Source organism: Microcaecilia unicolor, chromosome 2 (genome assembly GCF_901765095.1).
Source record: "Microcaecilia unicolor chromosome 2, aMicUni1.1, whole genome shotgun sequence".
In the NCBI taxonomy this organism is placed as follows: Eukaryota; Metazoa; Chordata; class Amphibia; order Gymnophiona; family Siphonopidae; genus Microcaecilia; species Microcaecilia unicolor.
The window spans coordinates 486,930,355-486,955,248 of NC_044032.1; the positions used below are offsets into that span (position 1 = coordinate 486,930,355).

The following is a 24,894-nucleotide window of genomic DNA, read 5'->3' on the forward strand; positions in this document are numbered from 1 at the left end:
CTGAAGAGCTGTTTCCTGGAGGGACCAAAGTCCTTGAGTGTGAAGCCCATCGACATGCGCTCCCACCCTAGGAGGGATGCATCCATTGTCAGCACTTTTTGTGGCTGAGGAATTTGAAAAGGACGTCCCAAAGTCAGATTGGATTGAACTGGCCACCATTGAAGGGAATTGTGAAAATCGGTGTAAAGCTGGATCACACCTCTAAATTCCCTGCAGCTTGATACCACTGGGAGACTAGGGTCCATTGAGCTGATCTCATATGAAGATGGGCCATGGGTGTCACATGGACTGTGGAGGCCATATGGCCTAAAAGTCTCAACATCTGCCGAGCTGTGATCCGCTGAGATGCTCTGGTCATGGAAACTAGAGACAGAAGATTGTCTGCTCTCGTCTCGGAGAGACAGGCGTGAGCCGTCTGTGAGTCTAGCAGAGCTCCTATAAATTCCAGTTTCTGAACAGGGAAAAGATGGGACATGGCTAATTTATAACAAACTCGAGGAGCTCCAGGAGTTGAATAGTCATCTGCATGGACTGTAGAGCTCCTGCCTCCGAGGTGTTCTTCACCAGCCAATCATCGAGATAAGGGAACACATGCACTCCCAGACTTCGTAGCAACGCTGCGACTACCGCCAGACATTTTGTAAAGACCCTGGGTGCAGACACCAGACCAAAGGGCAGCACACAATACTGGAAGTGTTGCGTCCCCAGACGTAATCGAAGATACTTCCTGTGAGCTGGAAGTATCGGGATGCGAGTATAAGCATCCTTTAAGTCCAGAGAGCATAACCAATAGTTCTGCTGAATCATGGGAAGAAGGGAAACCATCCTGAACTTTTCTCGGACCAGGAATTTGTTCAGGGCCCTTTGGTCTAGGATGGGACGTATCCCCCCTGTTTTCTTTTGCACAAGGAAGTACCTGGAATAGAATCCCAGCCCTTCTTGCCCTGGGGGAATGGGCTCAACCGCATGGGCGCTGAGAAGGGTGGAGAGTTCCTCTGCAAGTACCTGCCTGTGCTAGAAGCTGAAGGATTGAGCTCCTGGTGGGCAATTTGGAGGTCTGGGTATTAAATTGAGGGAGTATCCTAACCGGACTATTTGAAGAACCCACCGATCGGAGGTTATGAGAGGCCACCTTTGGTGAAAACATTTTAACCTCCCTCCGACCGGCAGATCGCTCGGCACGGATACCTTAATGGCGGCTATACTCAGCTGGAGCCAGTCAAAAGCCCGTCCCTTGCTTTTGCTGGGGAGCCACATGGGCCTGCCTTGGCGCACGCTGTTGACAAGAACGAGCGCGCTGGGGATGAGCCTGAGAAGGCTGTCGAGAAGGAGGATTGTACCTACGCTTGTTATAAACATAAGAAGCATTCTTCCTTCGCCAGAAAAATTGTCTACCTGATGAGGTAGTAGCAGAAGGCACCCGGCGGGAAAGATTGTCCATAGCCGTTTCCCGCTGAGTGATCTGATCGACCATCTGCTCAACTTACTCACCAAAAATATTATCCCCCCGACAAGGGGGGCACGTAGCCATGAGAGTCTGCGCATCACTACACCTTGGGCAGCGGATCTGGATGCAACATCAAAAGAATCGTAAGCACCCCTGGACAGGAATTTATGACAAGCCTTCTGCTGCCTGACCACCTCCTGAAAAGGCCTGGCCTGCTCCGGAGGGAGCTTATCAACCAAGGCCGCCAGTTGCTTCACTGTGTCCCTCAAGTAAATGCTCGTGTAGAGCTGGTAAGACTGAATTTTGGCCACGAGCATAGAGGACTGATAGGCCTTCCTCCCAAAAGAGTCTAGAGTTCTAGATTCTCTCCCCGGGGGCGCCGAGGCGAAATCCCTAGAACTCCTGGCTCTCTTGAGAGCGGATTCCACAACCATAGAGTCGTGAGGTAACTGCGACTTCATGAAGAACCTGAGCTGATGATTCCGATATTGGGACTCAGCTTTCTTAGGAATGGTGGGATTACTTAGTGGTTTCATCCAGTTCCGCATAACAGTCTCCTTGAGCACATTATGCAAAGGAATGGTAGATGACTTCTTAGGTGGCGAAGGATAGTCAAGGACCTCGAGCATCTCAGTCCTGGGCTCATCCTCAGTTACCACAGGGAAGGGAATGCCTCAGACATTGCCTAGAAAAATGAAGAGAAAAAAAGACTCTCCAGGGGAGAAAGCTTCCTTTCTGGTGAGGGAGTGGGATCAGAGGGAAGACCACAAGACTCCACAGAAGAGAAATACCTGGGATCTAGCTCTTCATCCCACGAGGCATCCTCATCGGTATCAGACAAGAGTTCATTAACTACAGTCCGAAACCGAGCCCGCCTCGACGCCGAGGAACCACGTCCTCTAAGGCGATGTAGAGAAGTCGACTCCTCCGCCGGCAGCGATGAAGCTCCATCCAGCGATGTCTACGGGGAGTCGCCCTGGGTGGCAGCCAACGCCGATGCCGCGAAGACTTCACCACAGGCATGGGGCCAGCTGCCACTTCCATCAACGGTACCGAGGGCACAAGCACTCCCGGTACCAGAGCAGACTGACGCAGCAGCCCTTCCAGGAGACCTGGAAGAATGGTTCGGATGCGCTCGTCCAGAGTCGCTGTCGAGAAAGGCTGTGGGGGTCGGCAGAGGAGTCAGTGTCAGAATCCATGGGGGTTGAGGAGGCGGCACCAGGCTGTTCGAAGATCGACGCATTGACACCTCTTGAATAGAGGGTGAGCATTCCTCCTGGCGTCGACGCTTCACGGGTGCCAAATCCTTCAACGCCCAGAGTCTTCTGGAATCGGTCCTGGTCAACCACATACCTGTTCCCATTAGATTTTGTTTCATGTGGTCCGCCCTTTCTGTCCCAACTCCAGACTCCGCCCTTTCTGCCTCGCCTCACCCTATGCTTGGAATAAACTCCCTGAGCCCATACGCCAAGCCCCCTCCCTACCCACCTTCAAATCCTTGCTCAAAGCCCACCTCTTCAATGTTGCTTTCGGCACCTAACCATTGTACCTCTATCCAGGAAATCTAGATTGCCTCAATCTGGATTGACTGCACTTTTTGTCCTTTAGATTGTAAGCTCATTTCAGCAGGGACTGTCCTTCTTTGTTAATTGTACAGCGCTGCGCAACCCTGGTAGCGCTTTAGAAATGTTAAATAGTAGTAGTACCCACAGCCTTTCATCCATGAACACAGAACAGAAATCGTTAAGCAGTTTAGCTTTATCCATATCAATCCATGTTGAAGGAAAAATGATTTTAAAAAGGCCACATTACACCACAAGCTGGCTCTTTTGGAAAGGGAGCCTCAATATATTACAGCCACAGCAATTAAAACAGAGCTAGAAGAAAACCAAAGGAGAACTCCCATCAACTATAATTAGATGCTACTGAATTTCAACTGAGACAAGTGCAACAAAGCTTTTATGAATGAGGAAACAAGCCAGGTCGGCTACTAGCTAATAAATTGAGGAAGAGATAATAACAATATCTTGAAAATTTGGGGGAGGGGATACAGATTTGCTTATTAAGGAGGATCAAATAACATCCGACAACACAGGTAACCAAACCTCCTATAGTCAGTCGGTTATACCCTGGGAGGTAATGGATGGATCTGCAGCATATAACTGTGTATAAAATTCAAGGAACCTAGAATGAATTTCCTGTTCCTTAATAAGGAGGTCCCCCTTAGCATTCCTAATTTTCATTCTGTCTAGTAGTTTCTTTTTAAGCCTACATGCCAGTAAACACCCAACCTTATTGCCATGTTTGTAGTAGTGTTGTTTACGTAGTCTGAGCTGAAACTATCGTCTCTAACTGCAGGAGGTACAATTCTTCCCCCTCCCCCTTTCCTAGTACCTGATTAATTTCTCTCCCTCCATTACAAGGGCAAAGAGAAGCAGTGATGAGGGGCATCCCTGTCTGGTGCCCCTCTGAAAGGGAAACTGTCCATATAAGATCCATTAAAATGTTGACTCGAGCTACTGGGTTAGTGTATAGAGCAGCTATCTAATCAGGAAGACCTACCCTACTCCCACTTTCTCCAGAAGTACAAACGTAAAATCCCAATGAACTCTGTCAAACACTTTTTCAGCATCGACAGCCAAGAACGTCATAAGTTCTTTCTCATTCTAGGCCACCCATACCAAATTTACAATCCTCTTTATGTTATCCAGTCTCTGTGACCTGGTACATATGGCTGTTATGGTCTGGATTTATAGGACTGGAAAGAAGGCACCAGCCTGTTTGCTAACAGCTTTGATAGAATTTTAAAATCAACATTAATTAGTGAGATTGGTCAATAGGAGCCACAGCAGGTGGGATGCCTTCCTTATTTACAGAGAATGGTGATGCCCACTGTTTTCATTGAGTTTGGTATAACCACCCCAAAATGAATTGAATAACCTAGCCAAGATTGGCAATAGGCACCAAAAGTCTTATAAAACCTATTAAGAGAAGCAATCCAGTCCCAAAGATTTCCCAGATGGTAAAGCTTTAAATTACCTTTGCTACTTCTGAAGATGCAATGGATGCATCTAATTTATGACACCGCGCTCACTTATTAATTGGGGTAATTGCACTTTTGGTGTAGAGGTCCCCGCTCCAGAGCTGATTTACCTTTTTTCTCCTGGCCTCCCTCTTAATAAAAACTCCACCGAAGTACCACTTTAAGGATTTCCCACAAAATAAGATTAGAGACTTCCCATGTCGTACACACTCAAAAACAAACTGTTGCAATTCTTTAAATGATTTCTTCCTATACACTAGGATCAGATAAGAGAGATTAATTTAACCACCAGAACCGCAAGAAAAAGAACACCATAAAAGGGCATGGTCAAACCATGTAATAATTTCAGAGTGGACCTTATCAATCTTATCTAACCAAAACCATCCCCCCACATCAAGTCAGTCCTAGAGTAGCTGCTATGTATCTGGAAGTAAAAAGTATATGCCCTAGAGCTAGGGCTCAAAGTTCTCCATAAATCTAAGTTTCAAATCTCTGGCCAGTTTAAGAAAAGCTTTACCCAGACCAGTATCAAGGTCTGTTAGTGCCTTTCTATCCTAGGTTTGGGGACAAAATTATAAGTTACCTGCCCATGAGCATGTGGCCAGTAGCTTGCGCTAGAAGGGTTTGGCCTGTGTTCTCCAAAAAGCATTAGGATTAGCATTGGGCCCATATATGTTGATCAAAGTTATAGCCTCACCATGTAAAGTGCCACGAAGGAGCAAAAATCTACCCTCTTCATCCCTGTGCATACTGTTAACCTGGAGGGCTAAGTGCTGGTGAACCAAAATGGCAACACCCCCTTTTTTTGTCCCATCTTTAGAGGAACTAAAGAATATGTGCGGATAATCCCTATGCACAAGCAGTTTTTCCCCACTATGGGCAAGATGGGTTTCTTGAGGAATACTATTCCCAACCTCAACCTCTTGCATTCCTTAAACATAACGCTCCACTTCATAGGGAAATTCAGCACCTTTATAATGATTGTGCCTGTGAACACACTGGCGTTAGCCATTCGATATTCCCATCGGTAGCACACAATGTAACTATCCAAAAAAAAAAAAAAAACCAACCACCAATATTCTCTTTGCAATCAGACCATTCAAACAAACACAACCACAACCCCCCTTGCATATCCCCCTTTTGTCCCCCTCCACCCCTTCCCATACTGCCTACCAATATGGAAAAATAGAGTGAGGTAGTGTTACCCCTCCCCCACACCTGAGCTAGTTGTATGGTGATCACTAGGTTCTGGTTCGCCTGATGTCAATAGTCGTGGCGGCGCTTCCAGAAACCCAGTGCTCAGGAGTGGAGAGGGGACAAAAGAACACTAACCCCGTCTCTTGCCCTCAAGAAAGCAAGAAAGGAAAATAAGCTAAATTTAGGAATTTTTCCAGTTTTTGGTAAAAAGCACCCTCTCACTTCTCAGTCAAGTAAAGAACTTTTAATAATGAAATACTTTATTGCATGCATTCCATGCCAAAACAACAACACTTTAACATTTGTGGCTGAACAGTGAATAAATAACAATGTTTCCAATCCTTAACTAGCACTCCTTAGAATATAACAATGTGAAATTTTGTATGTAACAATTCTCATCTAATCTTCAGTTCCCCTTCACTTTTTAAAGAGAACCATCTTCACTTCAGGTAGGTATTTTATTAACTCTCTCCTTTTCTTATGCAAATTCAAATTAATAAAGTTTTCCTTTAGAATTGGCACTTATCTGTAACTGATCAGTTTATAGCCAATTTGAGTAGATTCTTTCTTGCATGGGGGCCCTTGGATGAACTGAGTCGCTGGTGTTCTCTCGCAGTTGTCGTCTTCTTCCTAACCTCTCTAATAACAAAACAAGTTGGGAGGCAAAACCCTGACTTCCTTTTTTCTCTCTCCAGGAATTCCTCTAAAGGGACTTTAAATGTATTTCATAATACTGTGGCCATCTCGCTAATTTAAATAAAAATTAAAGTATTACTTATTATTCAACCTATGCTTTACTGGGTAATCCCTATTCTAAACCGCTGGAGTAGCTTCTGCACAGCTGCTGAGCTTCACCCACAGTGTAGCATTCCATTCTCAATCTGACACCAACATTCCATCACTCACTAACCATATAGGATTATGATTCTCTCAGACCCTCAAACTCACCAACACTCAGACCTGGTACCACAGCAGTATTCCCCTTTCCAGTTTACACACTCACTCTCACAGTACTCAGCTTCCTCCCTCAACTGCCAGCAGCTGTTGCCAAGCCAACAGAAGCTCAGCCCTCAGCAAATTCCAAGGACCTGCGCTGCTGGCCACAATGGAACTCTGGGACAACTTGGGTAATTTTATGTATTTTATTAACCCCTCGGGTTACATTAGCACCTGTCAGCTCCAAGCATATACCAAAGTCCCCAGGGGTTAGCATCAATCAAACACAACAGGTGTTCACCGTATAGCACATAACCACTCTACAGGGCATTTTAGTAGAAACTCCCTCCCTCTCTCTTCTCAACACCGACAATCCAAAACCACGAATCGATCCCTCTGGAAGTATGAGATCTGCTAGTATAACCACAAACCATATCTTAAGAAAACAACATTCGAAATAAGATACAGTGCAATCACGTAGCTCAGTCCAGAACACACAGCTTCATTATGCTAAGCCATGTAGACACCTGCAGAGACGCGCAAATAGTTACACGCTCCCCCACAGGCTTCTCAGGGTGGCTGCAATGATGAGGCTCAATATGGCACAGCTTTTGCCTCTGTAGCTGAGCACTTAGCTTTCTTGCCCACTGTGGATCTCTGCCACCTTGGGGCCCATTGAGTGTCCCCCCATTTGAGTATCCCATTAAGTCACCTCCTCTGGGAGATTCTCCACCAAGAATCATCAGATGTCTACACCCTTTTTGTAACTCCATTGACAGTTAAAATTATTCCAAAGGGAAACCCCCACTTGTACTTGAATTAGAAGAAACAAAGCTAGAAGGCGCATTAAGAAAAGGAGGGGGAAGAGGCAGTGTAACACGGATTTACCATGCCCTAATTCAGAGGGGGAACCCACAGAGAATCTATACCAGCAGGTGGGAGGACACTTTGCAATCATCATACACACAACAACACTGGGAAAAATGTTATAGACTACTATTTAAACCATCTTTAGCGCAATCCACGAGGGAGAATGGGTTTAAGATATACTATTGGTGGTACTATACACCAGATAGACTGCAACGTATGTATGGGGAGTGTCTGCTGCCTGCTGGAGGGCCTGTGGGGCAAAGGGCACATTCATACACATATTCTGGGAGTGCCCAAAGGTGCAGAAATTTTGGAAAGAAGTGATGACCCAGGTCAATAAGGTACTGCAATGGGTATATCCATGTAAGATAGAGCACTGCCTACTGCATTTTCCTCCACAGGGATTAAATGATTCATCATAAGCTGGCGACGCAATATATGGTGGCAGCAAAGATAGCAATAGCAAGAGCCTGGAAACAGCCGAGTCTGCCAGACATGAGCATGGTAATCCACAAAGTGGGATACTTGTACCAGATGTCAAAACTAACTGCATTGAGAAGGGGTAAAATGGACTTCTTTCTGAAAATGTGGCAGCCATATGAACAATATATAATGGTGGTCAGCCCAGCCAAGAAGGGGAGGGAAGGAGGGGGGGGGGGCAGCGGTAGTGGTATAATGTATTAGAATAGAGAATCCAGCTAGTTGAGCATTCAGCAGCAATCAAGAATCTGTAACGCTATATGAAGCAAATGAACAAAGTTGGCAATTCTTGTATGTAATTTGAGATTTTTTTCACTTAATAAAAATACTTTAAAAAAAAAAAAAGACTTATCTATGTGGCACATCCTACTCTTCTGATATTTAACTTCCAGCCGGCCCTCCTTTGTAACTCCTAGTGTTTGCTCCCCTCCCTAGATGTTCCTTATTCTCTGTTCTTACCTTGAATTTGTATGATGTTCTTTTAGTAAATGTTGTTAGCCACATAAATCTGTGGGATATAAATGTTCTAAATAAAAATAAATAAATAAAAATAAATACATGATGTCAGCAGACTGTAGAAATACCATAACTCCTGAGAATTCCCACCTTATCTAAAGCGTTAAAGAAGATAAATCTTGAAAAAACTATTTTTAAAGCTTTCCACTGGATGGAATTCTGTGTTCTGGCGGAATTCAGAATCTTTTCTTTGAGCTGATAATTGTGAAGACAGACCACAATATCTCAGGGTGCACTGTCTCGCTTAAAGCCCAGCGACCTGTGCACTCTATCAAGTTTAATCTCCACTTTTTTCACCAAGTCAGACTCCGCAGCCTGTAACAAGTGCACTATATAAGAAAAAGCAGACTCCTCCAGAATTCCCCTAAACCACAAATTTTGCCATAGCAAATCTATTTTCTAGATCTTCAATCTGATCCCATAGTGTTTTGGTGTCAGCACTCAGCTGAATATCTGACATGTGCTCATCACATTAAGCCACATTCTCTTCACATGTTGATTTCTTTTTTGATCCTTCTAGGGCTTCTTTTAATCCTGCCTCAACATCTTAAAATCATTTAAGGTCAATATCCACTTGCACAGTTTGCGGCCTCTCACCACTCCCGCCAGCACTTTGAATCAGAGTCGGGACTCACCCTCTACGCCATCTTGCCAATGCCAGGCTCACTCACTCGAGATTTCCCACCACCTTTTAAACATTGAGGGAGCATCGGTTATGGAATCTCAGCTTTCAAGTTCCAAATAGTTTAGACACCAGTAAAACTCTAAATAGTGTTGTGGAGAAGGTAAACGGGAGGAGATATAGCTATGTCTTAAATCCAGTCTGCATGGTGTTTCAGCCTGGGCTGCCATTTCTTGAGCAGACATCACTTCCTCCAAAAACTTGATTCTTAATGGTTCTCATCACTCTAGACATTTGTGAAATGTTATGTACAAGCAAAATAATAATAATAAATAAATAAATGAACTTTTAGCTCAAAAAGAAAGAAAACCTTACAGCAGTTACAATGCAGAAATTACACAAAACATTAACTTACCTGTTTTATTTGCTATGTTATTTTCCAGTTTTGTTACTCTTAGGTCATTCTTCCTTTATTTAATTTTTTTTTTTTTTTTTTTTTTTTGGGGGGGGGGGGGGGGGTGGGACACTAACAGGAGGTCATTTCTAATTATGGGCATACCCTGCTTTCCATACATCTCCCAGGAGTCCAACTGTTTGTACTTTAGTTATATTTTAAATGTGCTAATATGGTGGGAACATATCACCATCATTCATAGATTTCACATCTTTCCATCCTATGAGCTCAAAATATACTATACAAATGATCACATATTGAGTTAGGCAAAAAAAAAAAAAGAATGGCATAGACAGATGTTATTGAAGTAAACATCAATCATAAGATAATAGTGAATTAGAGTGGAACAGTAAAGATGAAATAGCTTGTAATATCAATGAAAGTCACCAAAAGCAGCATCCTGATTTACTTACATTCATCTAACAGTGGGAACAGTTAAATAAGGGAAACAATTACTCAGAGATGAAATGCACATCCAATTAAACAAGAAAAATATATGACTGCTAGCATTGATACTTAAAAAGTAAAATGAAAATCTGAAGAGAAGTACTCACCATGGCTTCCCTCTCAGCTGCTTCAGCTAAACTTTTTAATTCCTTTTCTTCATTTTCTTTCCTAATAGCTTCTTCTTCCTGAAGTGTTGCTTCCAGTTTGGCTTATTGTCCACTTGTCGCCACTCCACTTGCAGCTACTTTCACTTCTGCTTCTTTGGCCTGAGAAATAAGCATACTTTTACAACCATATCTTTAACTATGGATAAATAATAAATGTTCTGAAAAACAAGGATACTTACCTGTAAGCAGGTATTCTCCGAGACAGAAGGCTTTATATTCTCAAAGGTTGGTGATGCCGACCACATCGTCTGGTTCGGGACTTATGAAAAGCATAATTAGAGCTTTGTGAAGTGCAAAATACGCTCCACCACGCATGTGCGCGTACCTCTTCCCGCCTGCCACAAGAACACGGTTCCACCACGTTTTATTACTACAGCAATAATAAAAGTAAAAATACTAAAGGACCACAACTTCAAGGGGACGTGGGAGGGATTGTGAGAATATAAAGCCTGCTGTTCTCGGAAAATACCATCTTCATTTTCTCTGAGGACAAGCAGGCTTATAGATTCTCACAAGTGGGGAATGCTTAGCATTCAGGCTCAACAAAAACAACAAATATTGGTCAATTGGGCCTCGCAACGGTCAGGACATAACAGAGATTAACCTGAAACTATATACAAACTGAAAGGAGTGCAGCCTGAATAGAATAAAATGGACCTAGGAGGGTGGAGTTGGATTCTAGATCCCAAACAGATTCTGCAACACAGTCTGCCCAAACCGAATGTTGCATCGGGTATCCTGCCAAGGCAGTATTGTGATGTAAATGTGTGGACTGAAAACTTTGCAGCCATGGCTCTGACATTATGAGCGCATGGCCTGGGCATAAGTGAAGGCAATGCAGTATGCAAGCCAATTAGAGATGATGCATTTCCCCGATGGCAACCCCCATCCTGTTGGGATTTTTAAAAAAAACAAAAAGCTGGGCGGACTGTCTGTGGGGCCTAGAATGCCCTATGTAGTAGGTCAATGCTCTCTTGCAATCCAAGGTGTGCAAGCTGCTTTCGCCAGGATGGTCGTGAAGTCGGGAAAGAATGTTGACAAGACAATTGACTGGTTCAGATGGAACTCCAACAACACCTTCAGCAGGAACTTAGGGTGATTATGGAGGACTACTCTGTTGTGATGAAACTTAGTATATGGTGCATCCACCACGAGGCCTGAAGCTTACTGACTCAACAAACTGAAATAACAGACACAAAGAAAATGACCTTCTGGGTCAAGTACTTCAGATGGCAGAAGTCAGTGGCTCAAAAGAAGCTTTCAAACAACATTCAGATCCCATGACATTTGGTAGAGGTTTGACAGGAGACTTTGACAAAAGAAAACCTCTCATGAAACTAACAGCTAGAGACTGTCCGGAGATGGGTTTACTTTCTACACATTGATGATAAGCACTAATTGCACTAAGGTGAACCCTTATGGAATTGGTCTTGAGACCAGACTCTAATAGGTATAGAAGGTATTCAAGCAGGGACTGTGTAAGGCAAGCAAGGGGATCTAGGGCCTTACTCTCAAACCAGACGGTAAACCTCCTCCAAAAAATAGCAAACCTTAGTGGAGTCTTTCCTGGAAGACAGCAAGACCCAGGAGACACCCTCCAAGAAACCCAAGGAAGCAAATTTTAGGCTCTCAACATCCAAACTGTGAGAGCAACAGACTGCAGGTTGGGATGTAGAAGCGCCCCCTTGTTCTGTGTGACAAGGATTGGAAAACACTCCAATCTGTATGGTTCTTTGGAGGATAACTCCAGAAGTAGTGGGAACCATATATGCTGCACCCAGCACAATCAGAATCATAGTTCCACAGTCCTGCCCATTGCAAAGTCTTCCCCACTAGAGGTATGGTAGGATATGCATACAGAAAACCCATTCCCCAATTAGGCAGGAAGGCATCCGAAGCTAGTCTGTCATGGGCTTGAAGTCTGGAACAGAACTGAGGGACCTTGTGGTTGATCTGAGTGGCAAAAAGATCCACTGAGGGGGTGCACCACGCCTGGAAGATCTCACAGCTATGCCAATATTAAGAGACCACTCGTGTGGTTGCATTATCCTGCTCAGTCTGTTGGCCAGGGTATTGTTTTTGCCCGACAGATAGAGGATGGAAGAAAATGTCATGTTGGCAAGCCCGATGCCACATCCAAATGACCTCCTGACAAAGAGGGAGTGATGTGGTGCCTCCCTCCCCCCTTGTTTGTTGGTTTAATACATTGCAACCTGCTTGTCTGTTTGTATGAGTACAATTTGATGAGACAGAGTATCTGAAAGTCTTTAGAATGTTCCAGATCACCTGGAGCTCCAGGAGATTTATCTGAAGATTTGTTTCCTGGGTGGACCAAACACCTTGGGTGTGAAGCCCATCTACATGAGCTTCCCAACCCAGGAGAGATGCATCTGTCATCAGCACTTTTTGTGGCTGAGGAATTTGGAATGGAAGTCACAGAGTCAAATTGGTTCGAATGGTCCACCACTGAAGGGAGCGTACTAGCTCTGGGGACACTTGGATGACATCTTCCAGTGAAGAAGTGTCATGGGTGTAACATGTGGCCCAACAATTTCAACATCTGCCGAACTGTGACCTGCTGAGCAGGGCTCCTAGGAACTCCAATTGCTGGACAGGGTGAAGATGGGATTTGGAGTAGTTTAAAACAAACCCTAGCAGCTGGAGCACCCGAATAGTCCTTCACATGGACTCTTGAGCACCATCTGAAGAGGTGCTCTTTACCATCCAATCGTCGAGATACGGAACACATGGACTCCCATTCTGCATAGCCATGCTGCAACTACTGCCAGACATTTGGTGAAGACCCTGGGAGCTGAACCAAGGCCAAAAGGCAACACACGGTACTAAAAGTGATGTGCTCCCAGCTGAAATCGAAGATACTTCCAATGGGCTGGAAGTATCGGGGTGTGAGTATATGCATCCTTTAAGTCCAGAGAGCTAGCCAATCGTTTTTCTGAATTATTGGGAGAAGGGTGCTCAGGGAAACCATCCTGAACTTTTCTCAGACTAGGAATCTGTTCAGGGCCTTTAGGTCTAGGATGGGACACATCCCCCCTGTTTTCTTTTGCACAAGGAAGTACCTGGAATAGAATCCTCACCCTTCCCTCCCTGATGGAAAGGGCTCGACAGCATGGGCCTTTTGAAGGGCTGAGAATTCCTCTGCAAGTACCTGCCTGTGCTGAGAGCTTAACAAATGAGCTCTCGGTGGGCAATTTGGAGGTTTGATACCAATTGAGTTCTTAACAGAGACAAACTATTTGAGGAACCCACTGGTCGGAGGTTACAAGGGGCCACCTTTCGTGGAAAAACTTCAGCCTCCCCTCAACCGACAAGTCGTCCAGCACGGGCACTTTTACTGCAGCTATGATCTGCTGGAGCCAGTCAAAAGCTTGTCCTTTGTTTTGCATGGGGAGTAGCAGGTGCCTTTGGAGCACGTTGTTGTTATTGTGAACGAGCAAGCTGGCGTTGAGCATGAGCAGACTGGTGAGCCAAAGGGTTGTACCTACGCCTTTGATAGCAATAAGAACTCCTCCCTGGCTTGCCAGAAGTCCTCCTAGCTGAGGAGGTAGATGCAGAAGGCACCCAGCGGGACAGAGAAGATATGGTATCAGTATGTTTTTTGATCTGGTCAGCAACCTCCTCAACCTTCTCTCCACAAAAGTTATCCCCCCCCCCCCCCCGGCATGGGGCATCTGCCAACCTCTGCTGAACAAAATGTTGCAAGTTAGAAACACACAGCCATGAGAGTCTGATCATTGCTATACTCTGGGCAGAGATCTTGGATGCCACATCAAAGTAAGTGCCCTGAACAAGAACTTTCGACACCTTCTGCTGCTTGACCAACTGGTAAACTGACTCGGCCTACTCCGGAGGGAGCGTCTCAGCCAGATCTGACAACTTGCGCACTGAGTTTCGCAAGTAGATGCTTGTGAATTGCTGCTATGATTGTATTCAGGAGATGAGCACTGAAGCCTGGTATATCTTTCTTCCAAAAGAATCCAAAGTTCTAGCTTCTCTACCTGGGGGTACCATAGCATAGTCCCTGGAACTCCTCGCTGTTTTGACAACAGATTCCACCATTGTGGAACTGTGAGGCAACTGAAACTCGTCAAAACCAGGTTTACATGGTATCGATCTTCTTGGGCATGACCGGGACCGACAGAGGGGACCTCCCAGTTCTTGACTCCCTGAAGTGGGATAGTCACAGCCTCCCTCCCTGGGAGGAGATGTGTAGTCCAGGACCTTGAACATCTTGGCCCTGGGCTCGTCCTCCACTTCAAAGGAAATAGAATGGCATCAGTCATTTCCTTGAAAAAGAAGGGAATGAAAAGGCTCTCCAGAGGAGACTTTCTCCTTTCAGGTGGAGGGGATGGTACTGAGAGAATTCCATAGGAATCCTAGGAAACGTAACTTGGATTCTCCTTTGAATCTCATGAGCGCTCTTCTTCGGTGTCAGACAATACCTCCTGATGGGAGAGTAGAGACCAAAATTGCCTCAACATCGAGAAGTTAGCTCCCACCTCGACTCCAGCGAACCTTCCTCCACAGACGTTGAGGGAGCGCCGGCTTGGGTGGCAGTCCACCCTGGGGCCACATGCGGCATTGGTGTCGAAGGCCGCACCATAGGCTGAGGGCCAAGCGGGACCGCAACAGGAAGCAGAGAACACAGTTAGTGGGGCTATGGTTGGGCCCGAAACACTGACAACACCAAGAACTGGTGTCCTTCCCAGAGAGACAGACTGATTGCACCGGGTACAGTGCTTAAAGCCACTGGGAACCTTCATGGACATGGAAGGAAAACTTCCTCAGCTAAACAAAGCGATGGTGCCTGAAAAAGGGGCAACGCACAGAAAAAATAAAGGGAAAAATTCCAGCTGAAGTCAAGGCCTAAAGCGGCCAAATGATGAAAAAGAAAGGAAACTTAAACTGGGCAAAATAAACTAAAAATATATGGGGAAACAAATGAAGGGGAAGGGGTTCCACAACTAGGAACACAATATAAGGACGAAAAAAAATCACCGACTCTTTTGGACCAATGTGAGGAGACGGTTAAAAAAACAAACAAAAAAAACACACCCTGTCCTCACCGTGGTAGAAAAAGAACTGAGACCATGTTCTCGTGGCAGGCAGGCACTTGTGTCACACATTCAAAACTCTACTTATGCTTTTTCTTAAGTCCCAAACCAGGCGACGTGGGTCAGCATCACCCACTTGTGAGAATCTATAAGCCTGCTTGTCCTTGGAGAATATACTATTATCAAATAAAGCTGCTTTGCTACTTCTTCAGAAGAAATAAAACCCTATTAGCTAACCAAAGACAAAGGCAAGGAGATTTTACCTTCTCAGTATAGAAACCCTCAAAATTATAAGAACTAGATGATACCTTGATTAAATTCAGTTGAGCAGCCTGTTAACTCCTCTTGTCTCCACAGCCTGACCCCATCACCCATTATCCTGCACCTCATCTCCCCTTCCCCGGCAATCATCTATCCCTCCCTTTTCCATCTCAAACTCAGCTGCTATTTATTCAGAGACCAGTACCCATCAACTGCCTACCTCTCTGTGAGGGTCTCATTCCTCCATTCCTCTATGGCTGCTAAAGCCACGCAAGTTTCTAACTCTAATGACAAGACAGCTGTGAGCTCCCTACTATGATTATACAGATCAGTGGCTCTGTATACAACTGAAGCAATGCCTGGAAATCTCTCTTACATATTCATTGTGTATGTTCTGAAAACCCTACTGGCTGGATGTGTCCAGATGACAGAGAACCCCTAATACAGATAGCCGAGTCCCACAAACAAAGAAAGATAGACTTTACCTATCATAAAGGCCATGAAACTAAACACTCAAACTAGCATCCTAATGGAGGCCATTTTCAGCTAACATCATGTGAATATATGGAATGAATGCCATGTTGCAGTCTTACAAATCTCTACAAAGAAGGTAAACGTAATGTTAGCAGCTGACAATGCCAGGACCCTAACATTGTGGATTTTGACATGTCATTTTAAGGTCAATCCCACTTTAGGCACGGCCAAGCGTGCCAAGTGCTCCTCACTAAGAGGGTATAAGTGCCCCATTGCCCTGGCAACTTTCAAAGGCCCCTCAGGGTCAGCCCATTGAGCTGAAATAAGCTCTTGGATGGAGTCATGCAAAGGAAAGGCTCAAGCAGGCTTCTTACTACTTGCCATCTTTGGATTACCAGAGGAGGCTTCACCCATCACAGGATCTTCAATAGAGAGGGCCTGCAGGGCATCAGAAATAAGCGTTGGCAGCTCCTCGTGGTGGAAAATCCTAACCGCAGTGGGATCATCTGGATCCAGTGGCAATCCTACACCTTCCTCTGGCTCTTCCGACCACGAAGGCCTGCCAGACCCCTCAGAATCCCCACAGCCCGACCACGAGGGGAAAAAGGGGGGTGCGCCACTTTCTGAAGGGGAATTGACCCTTCTGCGCTTATCTTGCGGCCAGCTATCTGGGGAAAAAACGCCTGATTGCAATCCCGAGCCAGTCTCCACGGGAGGGGAACCAGGTATCAACACAGAGTCAGACATCTGCGGCACAGCTCTTTTTAACATGAACGCTTAATGTAAAAGCAACACAAACTCAGGGGAGAAAGGCTCACCCTGGTCTCCCGGTTCCAATCCGGGGTAAGCAGCTCCTTTGGTGGCCTCCACCCGAGGCTCCCCTCCAGCCTCAGACTCCTCTGCACCTGTGGGGGTCGAGCCATGCGGCGCATCCAAGATGGCGCCCGCTGCCACCTCCACCGAGCAGGAAGAAACATCGCTTGCCATGCTCGGGCTGGCCCTGACGTCTGAAGAGCACGATTTACAGAGCCCTGCTGCGGATCTGCGCTTGCCACAACATGAACAGCGCTTAACAACCTCCGCAGCCATCGCCAAAAACAGCGGAAAATTCAAAATGGTGGATTCGCGCCAAAAAACGTCCCGATCGCGGGCCCTCCCCGGAGGAGCTCCAAGACTCTCTTACCTCACCAGACCAAGTCCCAGAGCTCCGGTCACGCTGCACAGACAGAAAGAAACCTCAGAATCGCAGCGCTAAAAAGCGCGTCACATTTTTTTTTAACTCTGTGAGGAAAGTTAGAGGCAACAGCTACAGAGGCACTCCGGAGGCTCAGGAGAGTGGGACAGGCAGGGAAAGGACGAACCAATGTGCCTGCATCCACAAAGAAGAGTGTGGGAAAGGCAGGGCTAGGGCAAACCTATATGCCTGCATCCACATCGGGGGCCGGGTAAGGCAGGGAAAGGGCGAACCTATATGCCTTTAAAGTGGGCACCACCAGCCACAACACCCCTGCTACAACTGACAAAAGCACAGGAGCCACCCCAGGCAGATTTCTGAAGGAGCTGAATAAGCTGCGTCCAACCCTGCTGGGGAGGTAGAGAATACTGAGAGGCAGATGGAGCTAGCTGGCCAAGAGGCACTATGGTTTTCAGTGCTCTCTATCTCCCCCTGCTGGTAGGTGGAAACAACCCATTCGTAATGGATTAATCTGCTCGATGACAAGGAAATACACCTTCCTTAGTGTGTATCATCTTCCTCGTTCATTAAGGCCCCAAGGTCAATACTTATTAGATGTCCCCTCATTTCATTTAGTGCTGCTTACTGCGAGTTGAGCTTGTGTCTTCTCAGTAGTAGGGCTAATATTATGGAAGTCACTCCAGGCTGAATTACGGGGTGGTCTCTCAATCCTTGATGTTTAGGAAAAGCTAACCCTTATTTATTTAAACAGACATTCTAAAAAATGTTTTACTCTCTAAATATGGTGCTTTCCTGATTTAAATGCTGTATTTCTCATTGCATTCAATGGATGTAATAAATGTAAATTCATAAATAAAAATGTTTTAAATATATGGTGCTTATCCTATTGATTGCACAGGCAGTACAATAAATAGTACAATAAATAAGTGATGATCTGAAACTGATAAATGTTGCTCTGTGCTCTATTCTTCCTGTTCTCGATCTTAGAGAGGAGAACCTACTACTACTACTACTACTTAGCATTTCTATAGCGCTGCCAGGGTTATGCAGTGCAAGAGAGCTTACAATCTAAAGGTTACAAACTGTTTAGCATTAACTCCTCATGGTCTCTTTTTGATGCTGTTTTTGAAGAGCTGAGATGAATTAGCAGGAGTAGAATACTCACAATGCGCTATGTTGTTTTTGTTCCTAATTGAACTAAAAAGGTAAATGTGGGCTACAAGTCTTAAATACAGTGTATGCATGTAATTGTTTGTTCTTCTTCTTATTTCAATGTGTATGATTTGTGATCCGCCTAGAATTCTATAGATAGTGCAGAATATAAATTGTAAAAAAAAACAAAAAAAAAAGTAAATGATTTATATTTATTTTTTTAATGAGTTTATTTAAGACCCTATTTACAAAGGTGTGCTAGCATTTTTAGTGTGCGCTAACCATGCAGATGCCCATAATATTCCTATGGGTGGCCACACGGTTAGCGTGTGATAAAACCGCAAGCGCACCTTTGTAAACAGGGCCCTAAATGTTTATTGAATTTATTTTAGGTTTTTAGCTTCTCATTTATTGTTTTATGCAATATAATTATGTGTGATATTGTAATCCACTTAAGATCATGGATAACGTGGGCTACCAATCTTTTAAATAAATGAGCATGGAAGCTTTTAGTAATTGACGCCCCAAATGTGAAATGCTACTGTTTATTGCCAAGATGTTCATTATGAATGGTTTGCTTTCCTATGATTTCATGGAGGTCGTGTCTTAAGATTTGTTTTTATTGTATATAACTTGAATTCTTTGTAAAAAAAAAAAAAATTGTTTTCAACAAATTTGAATAAAACCATAATGCCACTGATGGAAATAACAGAACACAAGGAGGTGCACAGAAGCAAAAATGTAGACAGCTTTGATGAGAAAGAAGAAATAAAGCAGGGATCAAAGGGAATGAAAATAGAAGGGTTGACAACTGCGTTATTTGCCTCCCCTGCTGAAACTGCATTCTTGCTCAAGCACACAAAACAAAGATTGCACTCACTGTCCCCCTATTCCTGCATTTTTCAAGCCACCTCATCCAACCTCTAGGTTTCAAGTTACATACTAACCCCCCCTTTAAGTTGCAATGCTTTGCTTCTCTACCTTTCTCCCTTATTTCAACATACTGATTTGCAAGGTCTACCAAGTTAAAGAGTGGAGGAGTAGCCTAGTGGTCAGGTGCAGTGGACTTTGATCCTGGGGAACTGAGTTGGATTCCCACTGTAGCTCCTTGTGACTCTGGGCAAGTCACTTAACCCTCCATTGCCCCTGGTACAAATAAGTACCTGAATATATGTAATCGCTTTGAATGTAGTTGCAAAAACCTCAGAAAGGCATATCAAGTCCCATTTCCCTTAAACTGAATTAGTACTGCTAATAAAGGAAGGCATGAGTTATTTCTCAGATTCTACTATTATCTTCCACTAGCATCAGCTGCTGGAAGGATGTCAGTAGTGTTCTTGAATGTATTGATTTTCAGAGGCATGTTCATCAATGTATGATACTAGCAGAATAATTAACATCCAAAACATTACCTTCCCCAAATCCTCAGATAAACAAAGGCAGTGAAAATAAGTACATATATACACTGTGTGACACTATGATGTATTTCCCCTTCCTCCTTTTGCAGACTCAAGCATCTCTGTATTGGAGCTCAGGAGGAAAGACATGGTCTGTCTTGCTAGGATGACAAGGGCCAGGAGGTTAGGAAAATATGGGTACAAGAGGTGTGAATAGTGAATGGTGATAAGTATGAAGGGTACACTATGTATGTGCACTTAAGGGTTTGTGTGGGGAAAGGTCTTGATGGAAGGTGAAGATATGGTGAAGTTGAGGGGGTGGGCATGTTGGGTTGGGTAGTCAGAGCGTGTTTGTGGCTGGAGATGTGTAGGTGGTTTCTTCCCTTCTACACATTCCACCTTCTCTCCTGCCATATTCTCACTTTCCCATGTTTCTTACCCCTTTCCCTCCCTCTTACAAGTTTCCCTGCTCCCAGAACTCAATCCATTTCCCCTATCCTTCTCCCTTACACCCACATCTCCTCCCCCCCTCCACCTCTCCTGCTAGCATACACTCCCTCTCTTCCCTCCATCCTTCCTATCAGCACTTCAGCAGCAGATCAGCTCTTCCCTCACAAGGTCAACCCCTTCTCCTTTTCTGTCATCTTTTTGTGCCAGCAGAGGTTGCATACAACAGCACAACAATGAACAACGCCACAGGATCTTTATTAATTTTATGAAGCAGGGGCTGAGGTCCCACAGCACCAACTTTCTTGCTACTGCTGCAGTTTCTCTTCAGGTAGAGGGGCCCTAACTTCCCAGACACCTTGTTCTTCTATTATCCTGCTCCTCCTCCTCACCTCTCAACTGTATGCATATACAGGTTTATGTGCACATGCATACACAAACCTAGGCATATAAATATATGCAGAGACAGATGATACACTCTTCCCAACAGCCAAATCACTTAAGGAAAGCATGCCTAAATAAAACATAAGTTGCATTCCTTATGTGACAGCAATTTCTCTGTCAAATTATAACAACAAAAAAAATTCTATCAGTTAACATTAAAAAATGCATGGATATATTGTAACTTAATTTTCCTAAACTTATCGATATTTTATTTTGGTATATTTAATGTAAACCACTTAAGATGTTCTGCAACAGATATGACACTTACCATACTCTCTGGTAGTGTTTGAAGTGTTGTTTTCAGCTGATCAGCTGGTGAAAGCGTATCAGGAAGATACAAAGCTCTGGACAAAATGAGCAGGGAAGAAGGAATTTGCTGGTTCAAGTGCAGCTCCAACCACTACAACACAAAGAATGGGAGAGTAAAGCACTGAAAATTAAAACGCAATGGGACAATTAATCAAATGGAACCAAATATTGAGGGAAAATGCAAAAAGAACCAAAAAAGCCAAAGCTGTAACAATTTACTGAACCAACAGGAGAAAAGTAAAACAGTCATCCAACTATGGCTCTATGGCACAAATTATCACACTCAACTACAGGCAGAATGTCACAAAGGATCAGACGACATGGCCATGTTTTGGCAATAATACCTGCATCAGGAATCATACAATCCAATTACTGGTGTCATTCAGATAATGTAGAAAGCTTCTATTTATGAAAACACTTGAAAACAGAATTACCACTAACAGTGCACCGATAAGCAACAGTCCATACTGTTCAGTGGCATCTCAATGCTTCCATAGGCACTGACCTGCAGGGTACCACAAGGATCGATAATATTCTGTCCAACATCTATCTGAAAGCATTAGCCAAGCTCATTTGGTTAATGGACACAGAGTTCTACATCTATGCAGATGAACAGCTACTGATTCTGATTGAACCAGACTTTCCTACAACCCTGAATAAACTGTTTAACATCAATTCATGAATTGGATTAAGAACAACAAACCTTTCTTGATCCCAAGTAAAACTGAGCTCCTGTGGGTCCCTAACACACATGAGCACATACTTGACAACAAAATTGCTCCAATTCCCCCTTAAATCCCAAGTTGGGAACCTTGGGATGCAGCGAGACAACACTTAGACTGATCCCCAAAATCCAACCAATCTTCAAGAGCTGCTTCTATCATTTGCAACAACTATACTGCCTCTCTCCATAAATTGAGAAGGCAAGTCACAGTGGTTCAAGCCATATGAACATCAAGACTAGATGTCTGTAATGCACTCTACAAAGGATTTGCACCAGCTCCAGTTAATTTACAAAGTTGCAGAAAGACTGACAGAAGGTTGTAAATGATGTGACCACATCACACCATTTCTGCAAAGACTTCACTGGTTACCAATACAATACAGTATTGGTAACCATTATGCTTGACCTTCAAGGTTCTTAACGGAAACAGGTCAGAGTATTTGAAGAACAGGATCTCCTTCTACATACCTCCAGGTCATTAAGGTCCTCCCTAAGGAATATCCCTAACCACACCCTCTCCAAAGGACATCATACAATGTGATATCTGCAGTAAGCATTCTCTAGAGTAGCCCCCACACTCTGGAATGTATTCCCTGAAAGGTTTCACTTAAGACTCTACTTCAGAACAGCAGGTGAAAACTTGGCTCTTCACCAAGGCCTTTAATGGTAGTAGTAACTAACTGGCTAGTCACACACACAAGGTGTGACACTGGCTGCATATAACTGTAGCAGGACTTGCTTATCCACTCTTATCTTAGCTGAGATTATATCCATGTACCTTTCTGACTTCAAGTGCAACATTCTTTAAATTAGTCCCCTTATTTCAAACTCTGTACTCTATCTTATCTGTGTGTTCCATTCTTTGCTTACACCCTATACTGTTTATAATATGTTTTATTGTGTTGACAATTTAAGTAGCATACTATGCCATACTATGTAATGTTTGAATATTTCTACTGCTATAATTGTCTGTTGTCTATGATCGACTTATTCTTGATGTACACTGCCTTGGATGAATTTTTGTTTTAAAAAAGGCGGTAAATAAGTACTAATAAATAAAGATCATACAGACTTATCTAGCCTACCTATCCACACCATCTGCTCAAATCTACAATACCATCTTTTCCCTCAGAAATCTGTGCTTGTCCAAGCCTTACTGATTCAGATCTTGTCCTTATCTCCATTACCTCTACTAGAAAGGCTGGTTCCATGCAGGCATCACCCTTTTCTGTCAAGAAATTCCCTTGGGTTCTTTTTTTCATCCTTATCCCATGACCCCCTGATTATAGAGAATCTCCTTTCCATTAAAAAGTGGCACTTCTCCTGTACATTTATACTTTGGAATTATTTGTGTCTACCATGCCTCCTCTTTCTTCCAAGGTATACATCTTAGGTATAAGTCTGTAATAAAGATGACAAAGAGGAGGAAGTGACATCACCAGAAGACACTGCAGCTTAGCCCTTAGCTTCTCAATTCCCTGCTCTTTTAAACTAAATTAGCAAGATTGCTAAACCGCATTTGGAGGTTTGCAATACCTCCCTGGCACTTTACTGCTCCTAGACGATGACGAGTAGACAAAGAAAACCCGATCTCAAAGCCTTTGCATACAAGCCATAGCAGTCGGACATCAGGCACAAGGCAAGATGGCACCTTTCCCAGTGGAGTCCAGGAGGGAGGCGCAACATCTTACCAAGGTGCTGACTGGGAAAACTGACCAGCAAGGCTGGGCTTAATTCCGTATGTGGATAATGGAACCTAAAATCCACGACCATGAAACATGCAGCAAGAACTCCATCAGGATGTGGATTGGTTTGCGGAGAACAGTAGACGATATGGCCAACGGCTTAATGAATTTGAGAAGCGTGTCATTGACCATAAGAACATAAAAACATCCATACTGGGTCATACCAATGGTCCCATCCAGTTCAGTATCCTGCTTTCAACAGTGGCCAATGCAGGTCACAGGTACCTGTCAGAAACCCAATTAGTAGCAATATTCCATGCTACCAATCCTGGGGCAAGCAGTGGCATCTCCTATGTCCATCTCAATGAGGGGAAACATTGTGGCTCTTCAGAATCAATGCACTGCTCTGCAGGCTAAACAGGAGGTTCTCTTCTCTAAGATCGAAGACAGGACTTCCGGTGGAGACGAGCAGCGGAGATGGACGTCGCGTTGTGAGCTCCGTCCCCGCCTGAATGAAGCCCCGACTTTAACGGCGCCGGACCCGCTCCTAAAAGATCCTATGAGCAAGGAGGGCAACAGGGACCGGGAAGAACACGAAAACGGCACTGCCGGCGCTACCCCCAGCACAAAAAAAACAACACTTGAAACACACGCGCAGCTATTCCAAGATGGCGGCGGTAGAGGAAGCTCGAAGCTCTTAAAGGACATACCCGGTGGTAAGCAAGAGAGGACGGGAGTCCCAACAGGAGGGGAAAGGCCTGATCTAGTTGCAGGAATAGCGACAGTGAGTGCACCCCATTGGGGACCGGGACGAGGGAGCCGGCAGGCCAGCATTGGCAAAGGACGCAGAATGTGAACCTGAGGAGCTAGAGGAGTGGAGGAACATCAGCTAGCAGACGAGCATTTTAAGTGGCTGACACTGAGCAGTTAGAAAATATATTCCTGGGCTCGGGGAAGAGATTCTAACGGAGTGGACTTATAATATCTCTTCTATTCGCCCGATACCCAGAAAGACACCCCAGAATACTTAAATACGACGTGGAACACGGGTTAAAGGTCCAGTATACTTGACCAAAGGTACCTGACGTCCCGCGCATAGACGAGGAACGGGCAGAGACCAAGCGTCCAATAGCAGTTGGGCTTGCCGCCGAAGTGCCGGGAGTGTATGGAGCAATATTTTGAAACCCATGCCATCTGTGAACACTCGTAGAGGTACAAAATTTGATAAAGATAGACTCTCACCTCCTAAACTCAGCCACAAAATGGCGGACTTGAAAGGCACAGTTGAGGGAGAATTCACTGATAAACACTGGCGCAATAACAGCAGCGGTGAGTGCAGCTCTAAGTCCACGATTTGACTTGTTGGCCGACAATTAAAGAACTTAGAATCTTCAGGGGCCGAAACGGAGAAGAGAGTTGGAGAGGCGGAGGCTCGGATAGCAGCAGTGGAGGATTCCAGCTCCCAGAACATACAGGAGATTGCCAGGCTCAGGACTCAGCTTAAGTTGCAACAAGAAAAAATAGAAGACATGGAAAACCGCGCACGGAAATG

At 44.5% G+C, this 24,894-nt stretch overlaps 1 protein-coding gene across 1 annotated transcript in view; it reads right to left on the reverse strand.

Moving 5' to 3' along the window:
• Positions 1 to 24,894, reverse strand: part of LETM1 (leucine zipper and EF-hand containing transmembrane protein 1) — a 289,282-nt gene that overhangs the window by 86,615 nt on the left and 177,773 nt on the right. The window contains 2 exon segments of the mRNA XM_030191105.1: positions 10,120 to 10,278; positions 20,893 to 21,024. Coding sequence (XP_030046965.1) covers positions 10,120 to 10,278; positions 20,893 to 21,024 — 291 coding nt within the window.